This window comes from Chroicocephalus ridibundus, chromosome 1, assembly GCF_963924245.1.
Source record: "Chroicocephalus ridibundus chromosome 1, bChrRid1.1, whole genome shotgun sequence".
Lineage (NCBI taxonomy): Eukaryota > Metazoa > Chordata > Aves > Charadriiformes > Laridae > Chroicocephalus > Chroicocephalus ridibundus.
Window position 1 is genome coordinate 116,460,980 of NC_086284.1, and position 17,290 is coordinate 116,478,269.

Consider the following 17,290-nt stretch of genomic DNA (forward strand, 5'->3'; position numbering starts at 1 on the left):
AAACATTTTGCACTTCCGTGAGAGTTAAAAATATTTTGCTATAGCTTATCCTGAAACACAGATGTCTGAACCTACACTAGGTTGAAAAGATTGGATATTTAGACTACTTCATAGATTTGCTTTCTCTGGAACTTGCTATTAGAAAATATGTTTTATGTATTGGAATGCTATAAAGTATTACATTTTTGCATTACTACAAAAATGGTAGCTGAAGAAGGCAACTATGATATAAACTGAGAGATTTTTGTTCTTAGTGATACTGATCCTCAAAGTGGGTTTAAATATGATTCTGAGTTTAATACTTTAAGAGCAGAAAGTATTCTGTGTGTGGTCTCTTGTTAAGTGCTAACAAAAAGTATTTTTAAATACTTTTTAAAAAATTTTCTATAGTCGCACTCAGTGTTAACTCATTTCAGTACTCTCAAATCATTACAGTAGTGCTGGATTAATTCTTGATTCAGACATGGACAGAGTAATTCACTGATCAATGGACAAAACATCATTCTTCATATGAATCGGAAAAGGCTCAACTCCAGAATGTGTACTAGGTTTGGATGGCTAGGATTTTAATGTATTTTCATATTTGAATGTATAATTTGAGCTCTTGTGGCACGGGAGTTCTAGACTCAGGAAATAAAGCAAACTATATGGTGCAATACCTTTTGGAACAGTTTCTCAATATGGCATATTAAAAGGAAAATTTTTTACAGAAATGGTAATTGCTGAACAATAGAAAAAAAAGTAGAAAACAGATTACTCAAAACCACAGGCTGAGTAGTTTAAATAGTCAGCATGGACTGTAAGCTTTAAGAGGTAGCAGATGCCTGTCAGTCCTGATCTATCTTTACACAGTGGCACACAGTTAAGACCTTTTGTCAATAGTTCAGGAGTTTATAGTTAATTTCCATTTAAGAGTAATCAAGCTCTTTAAGACATGAAGTCTGAAGTTGTTCACTCTACAGGAGATCCATGTGATTTGGAGAGGCTATGAACTTTGCAAAAAGGTTTCTAGTTCTTATGTAAATTGAAGATAATAGGTTTTCTCAAGTTAATCAGAAAAAAAAAAAAGGCTTTTCAATTTGTAAGGTACAACTCAGCAAATAAATTGGTATATGGATTTGAAGTTATTAATATCAATTAGAAAAGCTGACTTTCTGAGTGTCTCTGCAAACCTTCCATTATTAGAAGAAGATTTAGCTGTCTGTCACAATGAAAAGGTAGATCAGGATTTGCTAGTACCTCTGCTAATGGTCTTGGTCTAAGTAATAGGGGGCTGTGGGGGAAGTAGGAACTCTGCAGCCAGAACTGTCTTCTTTCTTGCTCATTTGACAGTCAAGCCTAACCTCATGCCATGTAGCTTCTAATAGGAGAGGAAGGAAGCCAGGTGGAGGAGAAATGATCAATAAAGTTGAGAAATACAAATAGACCGTATTTCTCTTCCAGATCAAGAGGACAGTCTTGCTTAGAATGACTTTTATTTTTTCTAGTTTCTTATGACCACATAGAAGAACTTTTAACAGAGGTCTCCTTCAGAACTTACTAAAAACGTAAGGCAAAACAGTTTGTGTTCTTTAAAGACAGGTGACATTTGTAAGAGGTTAGCATGTTATTTTTATGGCATGCAACTGTAATTTCACTGCAAGGAGAGTTTAATTATTCTAAGACAAGAAGGAGATTCCTTCTGATAAAGAAGAGGAGAACAGATAAGAAGTTCAGGTAAAAGCCTTAAAAGAAATGAATAGCATTAAGAGCAGCACTGCTGAAACTGACATAATAAAACTTGTAACCTGAATGATGATAGTATTTTCTTAAAAATATTTATAACAAGAAGTGTTTTTAAGAAGATGTGTTTTTAGGTGTTTTCCAGACTCTGAATAGTTAGAGGTACTTGGGGCGATAAATGGCATTAGCAACAAACAGTGCACAGCTTGATTTCATGTCTCACGACGTTTATCCCGAGTTGTCCGTTTGCATGCAGTGGCATTGAGGTCATAAGAAATCACTTAAATAAGTAACTGTGTTATGACATACTGCAGCGATGTGTTCCTGTGTATTCCACTATTCAGAAAATCTGCTGACTTGACCTCAGTTTTGATGTATTGCACAGTATCACGACAAAGCTTTTTCTGACACTGCCCACCAGCCATACTGCACATTTGTGAGCTCTCTGATTTTGCATTTCCTTCAAAGCTGAAGAGCTGGCAGTGCTGTCACAACCAAACTCATTCTGACAAAACACTGCTTCTCCAACACACAGAGTGACTATTGATAATGAATTGTAATTCCCTGAACTATTTTTTCCATGTCTAATGCAGATCACCCACAGCAATTTGGGGTCCTCTTTTTCCTCCTGCATTAAACTTACCTTAGGGAGGATGGTACTTTGTGAACAAACTTAGAGGACTCGCCCACCTCTGCCTTCATGTGGCAATGGATTTTGAATTTCTTGAAATCAAATTCTGGACTACATCCCTATGGCATCTCCCTCACAAAGTTTTGGGGTTTTTTTGGAGACAATCTTTTTCTCCATCTCAAGCCTCCCTACTGCTTACAATAGTCGGATACATAAGATATTTCTGATGCAATTCACTGATAAGGTATCTTCTGATTTCACATAAGTTCTCTTGTTGATCTCTCTCATGACTATGAGAAGGCCAGGCTCCAAAATGTTATTCACAGCATTTTTTTTAAACTTCTTTGGGAAGATTGTGAATAATACAGGAATTAGGTAAGAAAATTCATATATACATACGTATATATATGGATTATGCACTTTTCAGATATTTGTTTGATATTGCCTTGCCTTCTTGAGAATAACTAACATGAAGGAAACGGTTAAGGGCAGGGGGAACCCACAAGAAAGCCACAAAAGGCAAAGGGAAAAACTACAGGTAAATAGTTGCGAAGAAGTTAACATTATAATGAGTTAGTGATCAATTGGGCAAAAGCTATCCAGACAGAGACCAGCAGCATAGCACATCTGTGTTAAGGGCTGAAAGTCTTAGGTCAAAGGGAGTCTTATGCTCTAAAGATACTAAAGGACAAAGAGGAGTGGGTTATGAGCCTGGTGAGAAGGAGATACAGAAGAAAAGAGAATTATGGCAGAATCGGTCCAATTTTGTTCAGTATATTCATTAATGAGTTGGATGATGGGACAGAGTGTATCCTCAGCAAGTTCGCTGATGATACCAAACTGAGAGGGGTGGCTGACACTCCGGAGGGCCATGCTGCCATCCAGCGTGACCTGGACAGGCTGGAGAGCCGGGCAGAGAAGAACCTAATGAGGTTCAACAAAAGCAAGTGCAAGGTCCTCCACGTGGGGAGGGAGAATGCTAAGCACCAGTATAGGTTAGGGGTGGACCTGCTGGGAAGTAGTTCTGAGGAGAAGGATCTGGGGGTCCTGGTAGACAGTAAATTATCCATGAGCCAACAATGTGCCCTTGTTGCCAAGAAGGCCAATGGAATCCTGGGCTGCATAGGGAAGACTGTGGCCAGTAGGTCGAAGGAGGTCATTCTCCCCCTCTACTCTGCACTGGTGAGGCCACAACTGGAATACTGCATCCAGTTTTGGGCCCCCCAGTTCAAGTGGGACAGGGAACTGCTGGAGCGGGTCCAATGTAGGGCAACTAAGATGACTGAGGGTCTGGAGCACCTCCCTTATGAGGAAAGGCTGAGAGAGCTGGGACTCTTTAGCCTGGAGAAGAGAAGGCTGAGGGGAGACCTTATTATGGCATACAAGTATCTAAAGGGTGGGCTGAAGGAGGATGGTGCCAGACTCTTTTCAATGGTTCCCAGTGACAGGACGAGGGGCAACGGGCACAAGTTAGAACATAGGAAGTTCCATTCAAATACACGGAAAAACTTCTTTACGGTGAGGGTGACAGAGCACTGGAACAGGCTGCCCAGGGAGGTTGTGGAGTCGCCTTCTCTGGAGATTTTCAAGACTCGCCTGGATTCAACCCTGAGGGATGTGCTCTAGGCAATCCTGCTCTAGCAGGGGAGTTGGACTAGATGATCTCTAGAGGTCCCTTCCAACTCTGAAGTTTCTGTGATTTCTGTGAAATAGAACAGTCACCTTGTTGCAGGTAGAGGTAGGTATTAACTGACCTGAAAGGAACCTTAAAAATGGTTGCAAGGAAAGATTCGGTTATAGATATGGGAAAATATGAATGTGGAAAATTACTCTTAACCTCTTAACAATCTATACTTTGTATCTTTGGCTAAAAGAATAAATACCTTTGCTTTGAAAAGACTCTTCTTGAGTCACTTTAATCAGTTACTGTCACAGCCTGCTGAGGGATAAGGACTTTCGGCTGCAAATTTGTTCTATCATATCAACATGGTTAGCATCTGTAATCCAGTGAACCAGTCTGAAGGTGAGAGGACTGCCTGATTTGTCCAAAGCAAGGTACAGGCAGGGAGACCTGTCACCTAAATGCCTTTGTGATGGGCAAAAGAAAGGCTTTATCATTATCCAGGGCAGAAGATGAGGGATGAAGGGTTGGGGGTTTTTTTTGTTTGTTTTGTATTGTTGGTTTTCTTTCCTTTTCTGTTTGGTTTTTTTTGTTGTTGTTGGTTGGTTGGTTTTTTAAAATATTTTTTGGTGTTCGCTTTTTTTTTCTGTAAACGTTGAATACTAGCACTGTTTGAGATTCCTGTCACCTCTCTAAGCTTATCATTTAAGCAACTTTTTCAAAGGCATAATCCACTGAAACTGTCATCAACAGTTCTTGTTTCTGTTGTCTTTATAGCTGTGAATTCCTGTCAAATTTTTATGATATAAAAAGTAGAAACCTATATTTTGTTGTCAGCTCATTTTTAACATATATTGGTAATTTAATTCTTAACCATTTTAAAAACATTGGTATAGGGCATCATAAACATTCTTAGGCTATGTTATGTCTACCGAGATGCTTAAAAGAGAAAAGTGTAGACAAATATAACAGTCAGTTCAGATGTTCAAAGCTTCTGTCTTAAAAAAAAAAAAAGTAGTAGTTCGTAAAAGGTACTTAGGATATTCTTGACTAATTCTTCTGGGGAGAAAAGCACTCTATGAAGGTTACTCCAGCTTTGCAGAACTACAAAATCAGATACTTCTTATCTCATAAAATAAAAACCATCTATCCAAGCCTTTTATGAAAGGCTAGTGACTGTGGATATTGATGTTTTTGATAGATGAAATACTCCCAAACCAGCTCATCCCAATATGACTCATCAAACTGAGACTTTATATAAACAAGAAGTTCCCTCAGGATTTAAACTTTCAGATGAATGATTAACTGACAAAGCTAAAAATCCAGGTTCTCAATACAGAGAAACTCTGTAAGTTTCAAATTAATGAAGCAATCATTCCCTTAGATGACTTAACGCCGCACCAGGATTTCAACAAAAAATGCTCTGATAAATGTGATGGTACCTTTTCATTACTCATTTGAGCGTTTCCACTAGATTATGTTTTTATGGACTCCAGAAAATAAAAGTGTGCCCCTGTTTGGAGGAGTAAAAGGCAATGTTCAAGAAGGCCATATTCAAAATAATGAATTTACTTGTCTTGTTAGTGTTGCACAAACCCTTCTTCTATCTTCCTTATTTTTATCCACGTTGGCTACAAAATTTTGACAGGATGCTTAAATACCCAGATGGATGGTAATATCCTCAGTGAGACTGAGTACGTAAAAAGACAGCATGGTTTTTTTGTTGCATTTGTTATTTTCGGGGGTTTTTGAGTGTGATCTTATGGAAATTAAAAGGTTATTCTTTGCTAGTATTATGGGCCAGTAGGTTATTTGAGTGTTGTTTACTAAGGTCTCAGTGAAGAACACTTTGTACATGACCTTTCTGTACACAAAAATCAGAAAAGGGCAACAAAAATGAATAGTGCCAAAAACTTCCAAGTGAGAATGGATTGCATTGCTTGAATTTACTTTGCTCAGAAAGAAGAGGTGGTACAATAGATCTATGTATCATTTTTAAATGAAGGCTAAGATAAATATAATGGTTAAAGATATGTCTAGGAAGGAGGATTATAGGAAATCACTGAAGCATCTCAGTCCTTTGGTTAAGGATGGAGAAAGGGATGGAAAAATTAATGAACTTTTTTTATAATACAACTCTGTAACTTTTAAAGGCCTAGAGTATAAAAAATATTAATGTGGACTTAAATATTAAACTGTTGACTTTCATGTTGCATGAATACTTGGTGAAAAGATAAGTCTGTGCCTAAGTGTTCTTTTCTAATCAAATCTGACTGTGGTTTTAAACCTTTTTTTTTTTTTTCCCAACACATTCCAGTTTGTCCTTAGCTGTCTTGACAACTTATTTTGGAAGAAAAGGTTTCCTAGCCTAAGGATTAGAAAATAATTTCACTTAATTTGCAAATTCTTTGTTACTTGCAAGAAAACTCCTGTTCTGTAGTATAAAACATGAATCAGCCTGGAACATGATACCATTTTTTTATATCCTTGTTGCAGTCCCACTTCAGTTTGGGAAAAAATACCAAATTCTGTTGCTTTTTTATGTCAAGTTTTGAGGCTTACATGAGGACAGTTAACAAAATCATTTTTTTGGACCAAAAATTATTTCATTTTTGCAAGTCAGTTACTTCTGGGCCTTTCTGCTAGGATTAAACATAAATTATACCAAAATCTGAGCACATTTAGCAGTTCTTCAGAGAGAGTAGAAAGTTCACATTTCTTTTGGGGGGCTGGCAGAGAAGTCATTGGTCCTAATTAAGGATTTTTTGTAAGCTTGTGATTAGTATCTCTGGCTTCTTTCCCTTTAACGCAGTCCTGACGGTGCCGCTGTGTGCAAAGCCGTATCAGTAAAGCAAGAACGTACCAGCCCAAGAAATAGCATGGGCTGTCACATTTGAGCTGTGTCTTTGAAAGAATTTCTTCAGTACAGCATGCTTAATTTGTTTGTTGTTGTATTAAAAGGTGTCACACTGTGAGCAAATTAGAATAGGTAAGCCAGAAGCAGAGCTGTGTTTTGGGGAAGAAAACAACGTTTTGGTGCTTCAGCTCTGCTACCTCTCTCAACCCAACGAAGGGTCTCAGTGGTAGCACAGCTCCTTTCCACTTAACCGCACCCACATGGGAGAGATTAAACCAGGGATATAGAAAAGCACCTCTCACCCAAGATGGAGAAAAAAAAAAAAAAAAAGGGAGGACAGACTTGTTCTTTGGGTGGCTGCATTGGTACCAGCAGGCTGTTAGGACACAGCAGGTCAGTGAGCTTGTTTGTGCCATGATATGTGTGAAGGTAGTAACATGCAATTGCGTTAGTGGCCACGGTGCTCATGCCAACTTTATGGCTGTTGTGCTCCAAGAAAGATGTTTTCAGGATTGTCTGAGAAAAATGGGTATTAAACTGGTAAGCGTGATTCAACCTGAAGTAAGCCCAAATGCACGGCAGAGGGATACCCTGTTCGTTCCAGTCCACACGGTAGTAGATAGCATTATAGCAGCTCTTTAGTATGTGAAGAAAAGGTGAAATTCTGCAGTATGGGAGATGTATGCAATGGAGAAAAATGTGCAATATTAGGAGCATACCTGTTTGCTGGGTGTTTTAGAGTGTCAAACCTAAATATCACCCGTTTGAGCCAGAACCCTTTCAAAGCATTGAGTAAGAGAAAGAACCTCTGTCTGGATCTGCGCCTGTGAACATGTTTCAGTAGGATAAACTATGGGGAATTCACAGTTCTCTGTGCCTTGTGTCACAGAAGGAAAGCTTCCCCATTACTGTTTCAGCTCTGCTTTGGACAAGGAAGGTACTAAAGCAATTATCAAGGAAGAGCCAGTATGCTCTAAATTTACGATTCCCTTACCGTTTTTTCTTGTAAATTTTTCTTTCCCTTCTGAGCCAATAAGCTCAGAAGGTATCAAATTGAAACAAACAGAGAAAGAGGGAGAGAGAAAGGCCTACTAAGTACAAGGTTATCATAACTTTTAACAAGGTTATAATATGCAGAAGCATTATTTACCATATCCTGCAATATTCATTGCCACTGCAAGGAGATCAGTGCAAGACAGATATAAATAAATATGTTTTTGCACAGCAGGTAAGGAACTTCCAGAATTCACTGCCACAGGAGGCTGGGTTGAGACAGTATAACCAGATTCAAAAAGATATTAGACACATTCATAGGCAACAGGTCTAAATACTAAATAGATACAAAAGAGAAGAAGAGGTGTGCCCTCCAGCATCCCTGACAGAATGATTGTGGATGCTGACAGAGCTCAGAGGGAATGGACCATAGAAAAGGGCCACACACATGTTTTCCTTCAACAGCCGCCCCCCTTGTCACTGACCACAGCAGCACCCCGGCCTGGGTGCATGAGCATGTCTCATGTTCTCAGCTCACTTCTGCCTGACTAATTGAATTGTTTTGACCAGAGTGTTTCAAAACTTCCCAGCAATGCAGGCAAAATTTAATTTCGTGGCTGTGACAGAATTGCTGCTGTAGGCACCATCCTCCTTGAGAGTAGTGAGATGGAGGGCGAGCTGTGCCCCGCCACCATGACGTGTTGACCGTGGGCTGGGTGCCCAGGAATTGCTCTGCTGCTGACACTGAGCCAGCACAGGATGGCTTAATATTAACTGTTAATTAGCAGGTTCCCCGACACCCAGATGTAGATCTGCCTCTCTCTAAAGCCATGATTTTTCTGCCATCATCATTTTGCAACCACAGATAACCACTCTGTATAAGACTAGAGTTGGTATATTACAGTGTGACAAAGCTCCCTGAATAATTTATATCGAAGGCTCCATTTCATAGTTATTTGTTATCCTGTGGGGTTTCCCCTAGGATATGCCATCTAATTTCAATTTAAAAAGTGAGTTCGATAAATCACCACTGCATAGAAGTCGCTTTAACGTGCCGTTTATGAAGGCAACGGTGCACATTGTAGTAGAAGCGTTTCAGAGTTTCCACTCCTGGGATTACAGATTCGCAGTAAGCTGGTAAGTGGGGAACAGCGACGAGTTTGCTAGAAAATTGAACAAATCCACCTTAACATATCAAAGCAAATCCCACCTTAATGTTGTGAACTCTGTAGGGCAATGTTTCTCTGACAGCCCGGGCGTCTAGATTCCCTGCTCAAATTAAGCAGAAAGGAAGCGTGTATATTGTGTGTCATGTATATTTAGATACCAGTTGCTGAAAGTTCACTTAGGAAGAGTATCAAGACATATTTACGGTAAGGTATAAGTGAGGCCCATTACACTGACAGTTCTTAATCCTTGGTTTAAAATTATGTGCATCTTGGTATATTCCATGAGTATGTGATTTTTCTAAAAAAAATTATAACTTCAGAGAATAGCCAGTCTAGGTAACAAGTTCAACAACGATTAACAAGGTGTCGTCCAAATATTACTAAAATATGTATAAATCTCTGCTTTCTTTCAAGAGAAACATAAGTTATAGTATTTTTACTTTAAAAAGTAATATAAATTATAGAGCAGCAAGTGCATTTCAGAAAAATTCACTTTGTTTACATGTCTTGCCTAACTTAAAATCGTATCATTGCATTCATTAGGACTATTTTTCTGTGCATGAGGCCACATTTCGGCAAAATGTCTCTCCTTAGGCTTAATTCTCACTCTTCACACTTATTATGTTTAATAGGCTTTAAACATGTGCTTAAAGTAATGAAATTAAGTATTTTTTGAGTAAGACTAGTGACTAATTTGGCATCTGCTGATTTTATAACAGCGCATTATATTTTGTTTTATTACTTAGTCATACATCTGCATACTTGGAGAGGAAAATATAACGTAACAATGTGCAGATCTAGAACAGCTTCTGACTGAAATTACTTAAGGAGTGTACCCAAAAGAAAGAGATTGATATTTGGGCTATAGTGTACAAAGCTACCAGGTACAAGTAATGCAGCAGTGAATCCCCCGGCTGCATAAACCTTGCTTTAGTGACTAGTATCTAAGGACCCGAGATGTTCCATCTGTTTGTGAGATAGTCAGGATCTGTCTTTTCGGTAATTTCCCTCATGTAAATTTAAAAGTATATGTTCTTACATGGAAGTAAAGACTGCATACCAGCAATAAATACATCCTGCTGTCTGTTGGGCAAATCTCATGAACTGTGGAGCTTCTTGAGAGTCTTTAGGAAAGAGTTAGGTATCGCTTGCCAGTGGGAAGGTACGTGGGAATCTGCAAGACGGTCAGGTCCCTTCTCTGCGGTGCCCTTAACTTGCCTTGGGGGTTTTTGCAGTCAGTGCTTTGCCCTTGGCCTGTTTGCTGCGAGTTCATGAGGCACAAGAGGAAAGGTTTCACAAAAGAAGGATTTTAAGTCAAATCTTATACTGCTTGTGATAACATGCGTAACAAGCAATGATTTGAGGGAAGGATGCAGAAAGGGTGGAAAAAGGGATGGGCTGTGACACAATGCAACAACAGAAACAAATTTAGATTGTGTGTAAGATGTACTATTTTGAGACCGATATGCTTGGTTCAGGAAAAACACTCAGCGCATGCAAGTGCACTTGTGAATGTGTGTAGCCTAAATAATTTTAGAATCCATTTACATCTACCATTTACACTTACATCTACCTCAGCCTGCTTGTATGATTTCTGACACCTGTCAGCCACACAGGACCGTAGCCCTCGTCACACAAACGGAAAGCTGTTTTCACTTGGCTTGCCGAGCATCTTGCCGATCTGTGAGCTCTGAAACCTCGCGAGCACTTGTTTTTAGTTTAGGGAAGATCTTGGTCAGTTCCAGGTGCAGCCTCTTTCCTTTTTTGTTTCTTTTCTTTTCCCTGCTTATTCTTTCGCTTTCTTTAGTAGTTGCCATCCAGGATGGTGAAGTTGAAATAGCGGCATTTCATTATATCCAGTAACTCAAATAATCATTGAATATTCTTTGATGACACGTTACTATTCCTGAGTTTCTGAGGCTCCTGTTTCTGATGTATATGTTGCATATATATGCTTCATATATCTGATTAAATGCATTGCTTTGGATCCAACAGGCCAGAACCAGTACTGTGGACAAAGGATGGTGGAGAACTACCAGATCCAGAGAGAATGGTTGTCAACGGCAGGGTCCTAAGCATCAGTTTCCTAAACAAAACAGACAATGGCACGTACCGGTGTGAAGCAAAAAATCCTATTGGCCGAAACAGCACAGAATATGTCCTGATAGTACATGGTGAGTGCGTTCTCGTTAGTTTTTTGGTGCATGTTATGCATATGTAGCATTGTAGAAAATACATGAAAATACAGCAGTTGTTTATGATCATTACCGAAAGAATAGCAAGAAAAAGCTGGAAGTATAATTGCACTTTTATTGATACTATCATCTAGTTGTGGGGAGAATTTTTACTTCCTTTTATTGGCATGCCTCTCTTCATACAGTTTAAACAAAATATATTTGCTTACCTTGTGAACGTTTTGCAAAGTAAGCACCTGTAAAAATGTTTTGCACTATGTTTGTATTGTTTTATGAACACTTGCCTCAGGCACGCACTGTTCAGATAAAGCTGGTTACGAAAGGGTATATAAGGGAAATACGGAAAAACTGGACAGACAGCTGTTTGGGGATATCAGATACTTTTCTTCACACAAGTTAATAGTCTGCTACTGAGAAAATTCAGCTTATAGAAGGTAGCTAATCATCATCTAGCCTGTCGTTACAGTCAATCCTCAAAAATATGTCATGTCCAAAATTCATGTTACTTTTTCTAATAAAATTGAAAAACAGCAAGGTTCACATTAAATTACAATTGATTTGTTTTCCTTAATTAACTAGGCAACTATATTTGTCACATGAAAAGAATAGTAGGCTTTTACATTAATCACGAAATAGATTGATATAACTCAGGTATAGGAGAAACTATAATACAAAGTTAGCATTTGCCTTTAATATAGCTTTGCAATATGGATCTAGCAGTCTCGAAACATAATATTCTCTTATCATTGATATGTCTGTGATAATTCCTGGAGAATTACGAGTTCTGTAATTTGAATTGTAACCTCAGCGAATACGGAGGTAAAAGCTCTACTGTAGTTCATGACGGTACTTTTTTTTTTCTCTAGATTTATAGAAAAAATGCAACTTCTTATAAAAATGACAAAATAAAATGAAAAAAATCTAATACAAATTGTAGTCTGTAAATAGACCTGGGAACTAAATAGATTCTATTTGCTCATGATTAATTCAGCTATTAAAAATATGTGTTTCTTTGGTGTTTGCAAGCTCTCAAAAACATTTTTCACTGAAGGTTTAACCTGCCTTTAGGTATGTGGCAGAATACTTTTAATAAGTGTTACTTTCAGCTTTCAGTAATGAGATATTTTTTGGCGCTGTTGATGAAATGTCATTTATCAAAAGAACCCCTTAGATTACTTTTCATTTTTCTTCAAGTTCACTATTAGTTTGTGTAGGATTAGTGGCCCAAGTCAGGAGGAGGTCTTTGCATGAGGAAAAGAGAGCCTGTGCTGATGCGTGAGTATTTCTGTATTAAAGACAAACAGAAAAACTAAACCCTCTAACCTCTACTTACATTCATTATTATAGAGAAGAAAAAAAAAAAAGAAAAAATGCCTTTTACATCCCAGAGGTGGTGGTGTATTGGTTGTTGGCTGCAGGCACAATACAATACGCACTGCCTTTGATGAGGAAATGGCTTCTGCGCTTACCAAATGTTAAGACTTAACGTCGTTTGTGCTTTCTGCCCAATTTATTTACGTGTCTGTTTCTGAAAACATGGCCTTTTATAATGGTAGATTTTTCCATCAGTGGTGACTTCGCAATATACCTCTATCAAAGAATATTTCACAATCTCCTATGTGTCTTTTGCATGGTGGCATGCCCCCTGTTGATCTGATTATCTTGCAACAACTTCATGGCAGTCTGTAAAATCATTCATTATCAGGAAGGCATTCTGTTATGTTTGGCAGCACATTAGGCATGTTATCAGGTTTAGCTTGCACATTGCTGACCTTTTCTGTTATGAGTACCAGAGTTTTCCTAATTGCATTTCTGCAACTCCAGTGTTAAAACCGGAGAAGGTAAATGTCAGGTGCTTCTGAGGTTTCTGAAACAATGAGATTAGTGTGACAGAGTATGTGATGATGTTTAGTGCTTAACAACTTACTGCGTTTCATTTTAAGTACAGAAGAAACTGACACAATTATTTTATCAAGTGTAGCACAATCAGTTGTATAGATCAATTTAGGCAGTGTCTTATCCTTTCTTTAGCTCATTGCATTCACAAATGTCTCTAGTGAAACATAATCCTCCCAAAATTATACAATATTCTCTCTCTCTGGGGGCTAGCAAACCTACTTTTTATCAGTTTATGAGATGCATTCTTCCATTTAATAGAGGATGTATTTTTTTCTATATCTTCATAAATATATCCTTTGATTTCTTATCCCTTCCCCTATGCCTAATGTGTTGATGTAATTATGGTTTTTTGTCCTACTCCTTCATTAGTGCTGATTTATCATATTAGTATGCCTTCTCACTTTGAACGTTAGGTTTCTAATACAAATATGTGCCAGATTTAACATAAAGGGAGGTATGTTCACAAAGATGTGGGAGAGGAGAGGGAAGGAATCTGCACGAGGACAGAATCTCTTCACAAGAGAGTCTTTTAAATTGCAGGTCAAGGTAGTAAGGTCTAGGAAAAGTGACCTATGAGATCTGTAAGGAGTAAGGCATAAGCGTCCTGCGTGCTGGCAGCCACTGCCTTAATGGAGCCTCTGGAAATCCAGCTCCTCAGTTGTTAAACAACTAATAGTTTTTCTGGGAAACCCCTGAGCCCAGAGGAGTTGCAGTGATGGAGAGAAAGAATGAAGATCACATGTCCAAGTTTAAAGAGATACTACGGCTGATTCATTTTTTCCAGGTGAGCTTGTGTGAGAAGGCAGGGGACATCAATGGAAGGTATAATCTGCAGAGGCAGAGGAGTGTAACTTGATTAAGAGCTTTTCTTTTCTTGTCCATACTGTGATTTCCTCTACATTTTTTCCCTTTTTCACTTCTACTTCAACAGATTTTCTGTCTTTCTGTTTATTAAGGGTGAAATGTTTCATCTGGCTTCTCTTCTTTTTTTCTGCTATGAAATCCCCGTCTCAGTGAGACTCAATCTACTAATTCTCTCAATTTCTGAAGTTATCTTCCTAACTCAGAAGATTTAGACAGCTTTAGCATAGAGAGAAGCTTGCCTAAAAATGGAAGGTATGGTTTATCATAATTAGGGATTAAGGGTAAGCAAAGTATTTATAAATATTAAGTATACAAATGAAACAAAGAGTGTCTCATGCCTTTAACTGGACCAACCTAGACACAAAATTATACAGAATATTAGTATTTTTCCCATTTGAAATGATGATGAGGTAATACTGTTTTGATGTTAAGTGATGGCAGTGGAAATAAATATTGCTATAAGCAGATGAATAGCAATCTGTCTAATATAATTAGTATCTGATAACATAAAAAGTCTTTTTAGATTTGTAGTGTAATTAAAGAAATCAGACTTCAGAGAAATGGAATATATTTGATTCAGGTAAAAGGCATGGGCTATTAAATATGCTCCTGCTGCTTTGCTGAATCAATATGACTGCTACTCTCATTTTTCTTAACTTTTATTATTAATAATAAATGTCAAGAAAACACTTCATGAAGCAGGAAGGTGGGCACAAAGTCAGAGTTTATAGGCAGCAGTACAAAGGCAAGACAAGTAGTTTGCTCAAACATTTGTCCCGTGCAGTAACAAAGGCACAAGCTTTAATGCCTGTAGCTGTTGTCATTTCTGTATTCTAATTGGCGAGCTTAGTGCTTCAGAAGTGCACATTCTGGCCAGATATATTACACCCTTTCTTTGGTAATGGGCCCCAGGCAATTTTCCCTCTCTTCCAATTTATTAAGAATTTTTGTTTACCTTTGTCCAAATACTAGTCATTAATCATCAGTAAACACAGCTAACTGCCAGACTCATGGTGCTCAACCCAAAAACATAGATTCTGCTTGCAAAGCTTCGGTAATAACTGCATTGATTTAGCTGGAGATGAGAGAGGAGGTGGTCCATCATCATCAAACTGAAGACACAGCTGTTATGTATGTAGCAGTAGTTCATAACCTCTGGATGTCACTGCTGAAGACTTAGTTCGACATCATATTATTGAGTGGGTGACGGAAGTCCGCTTCATTGGGAAATCTTCTTAATGGAAACCGCAGCATTTGATAATTTGCAGCCCTACTGGAAATAAAGTACCTTGGGGAAATATCCTGATTTCGCAGTCTAAAGATACGCATTCAATTAATTGAAATATTCAGAGCTATAATGTGTTGCACGTCAATTATCTATCAAAGCAGTATGCAAATTAACATGAATCAGCAGCTGTGGTTGGTCAGTGCAGTTCTTACTGCCACAATACGGTAGAAAGGGATTGAACCAGTAACTCAGTATCTCTGGAGAATAAAAAGTGATATAACATATTCCCTTGGCTTCATCCTCTCAATTATTTTGTATTTTTTTCTTGAACAAGCTATTTTTTGCAAACAAAGGCAACTGAAAGACTGAGTTACATCCTTGTTAATATTTTGAAATTTACTTTCAAACAGAAGTTCTCCTACAATGTGTAAGACGAAAGGTCCCACTGCACCTTTCCTTTGGATTATAATGTATTTATCTTCCACCTGCTTGTCCAGTCCCACTTCAAAACATTTATCATCTTAACTTTCACAATTACCTGTGGCAACAAGTTTCTGAATTGAATTATGTGCTTTGAGGGAAAAGTATTCTCTTTTGTTTGTTTAAGCCTGCTGCTCGGTCTCTTCACTCCCCAACTTTCCAATCTATTCAGCCTCTTTTGCTGTTAGTGCCATAATATGGAAAATCTCGCTGTGATGGGTGTTCACATTTGTATTCTGATGGCATTGTCTCATTCCTCTTAACCATCGCTGCCATAGTTTCTTTCAAATCCCAGTACATCTCCTGTTATAAATTCTCCCACTTAGGCCAGTGGCTTGTATCCTCATCTAAGTCCCACAGCTGTTGTTATTTCTATAATGTTCTCATTTCCACCTTCATTTTGCCATTTTCCAGTCTGATCGCTGTATTGCAGTTAAGATCACTTTTATTTTCATGCTGCTTCTCTTCAACAGATTCTCAACTATTTCCACCTCGCTCTCAATTTCTCACTAATTATGATCTTAGACTCTGCATTTCCTGGGTTCCTATCCCTCGTATCCACTCTCCTTCTTTCATGGTCTCCTTTTCACCTTCTTCCTCATTCTTGGTCCAGTAGTAAATCTCTGTGATTGACTGGAACAGCACTATGCTAAATTTGCACCAGACAGTTTATTAACTCCTGTCTCCAAATACATTTATAGAAGTTCACCTTCTGTGGCCATCCATAATTCCAACACCTTGCACTTTTACTTCTATACAAGTTTCTTTTTAAATTAGCAGAAACTCTGTGGAATCCAAACCACATCTGAAATGAAACAAACTCCATTATCTCTATCTGTTCTAGAGTCCTTTATCTTTGTCTGTTCATTTGGCCACTATCACATTTTTATTATGTTTAACGTCTGTTGTGATGTTCTCATAGGGGCCGCTCTCCATCCTTTATTTCTGTAAATCACTTGTGCACATCTCTCACTCTATGAAATTAAAAACTGAGTAGAACAGTAATTTGATATAAAACTGAGGAAGAGAGATTTTTTTCTGTTTTCTTTGAAAACTGAGTTTATCAGATAGGCAATAAATATCCTGGCTTGCAAATATTTTCACTACAGGCCTCTCATAAATCTTGTGCACTGTTTTTGGACACCTTATCCTCATAAACATATATCAAAAACACATTAAAAGTATTCACTGAAGGGGCAGGGGGGAAATGGGAAGGAGAGGAAGCAGCATCCATGTGGAGCAGCGTGCTGCTCAGTAATCTAGTTGCCCTCTGTTTTGGCGTTAAGACCCTAGACACTGAGGTAGCCGGACAATTTCTAAAGTTTCCTCCTTTATAGTTCCTGAGTTGAAACACCTCATTTACAGACGCATCTCAGAGAAAACACTTTATGGGAGAATCCTACCCTTTGACTGAACAAAGCTTGGGAAAAGAGAATTGAGCAGACCCGTGGTCTAATGGAACAATAATAACATGTACAGCTACAATAGAGGGTGTTTTCAGTAAAAAAACAACCTTGCCCTTACAGCAGTCAAGTCCTATCAAGAATATAAGGTTCAGAAGACTGCTTAAGACTTCAGTTGAAATTTTGAGCATGTGAATAGCTATGGTTTTTATTTTTGAGATTTTTATT

At 38.2% G+C, this 17,290-nt stretch overlaps 1 protein-coding gene across 4 annotated transcripts in view; it reads left to right on the plus strand.

Moving 5' to 3' along the window:
- CADM2 (cell adhesion molecule 2) overlaps nucleotides 1-17,290 on the plus strand; it is a 673,883-nt gene that overhangs the window by 591,545 nt on the left and 65,048 nt on the right. For all 4 annotated transcript variants that reach the window (XM_063347822.1, XM_063347840.1, XM_063347831.1 and 1 more), the window contains one exon: nucleotides 10,989-11,167. In XM_063347822.1, coding sequence (XP_063203892.1) covers nucleotides 10,989-11,167 — 179 coding nt within the window. The remainder of the gene's footprint in view (nucleotides 1-10,988; nucleotides 11,168-17,290) is intronic.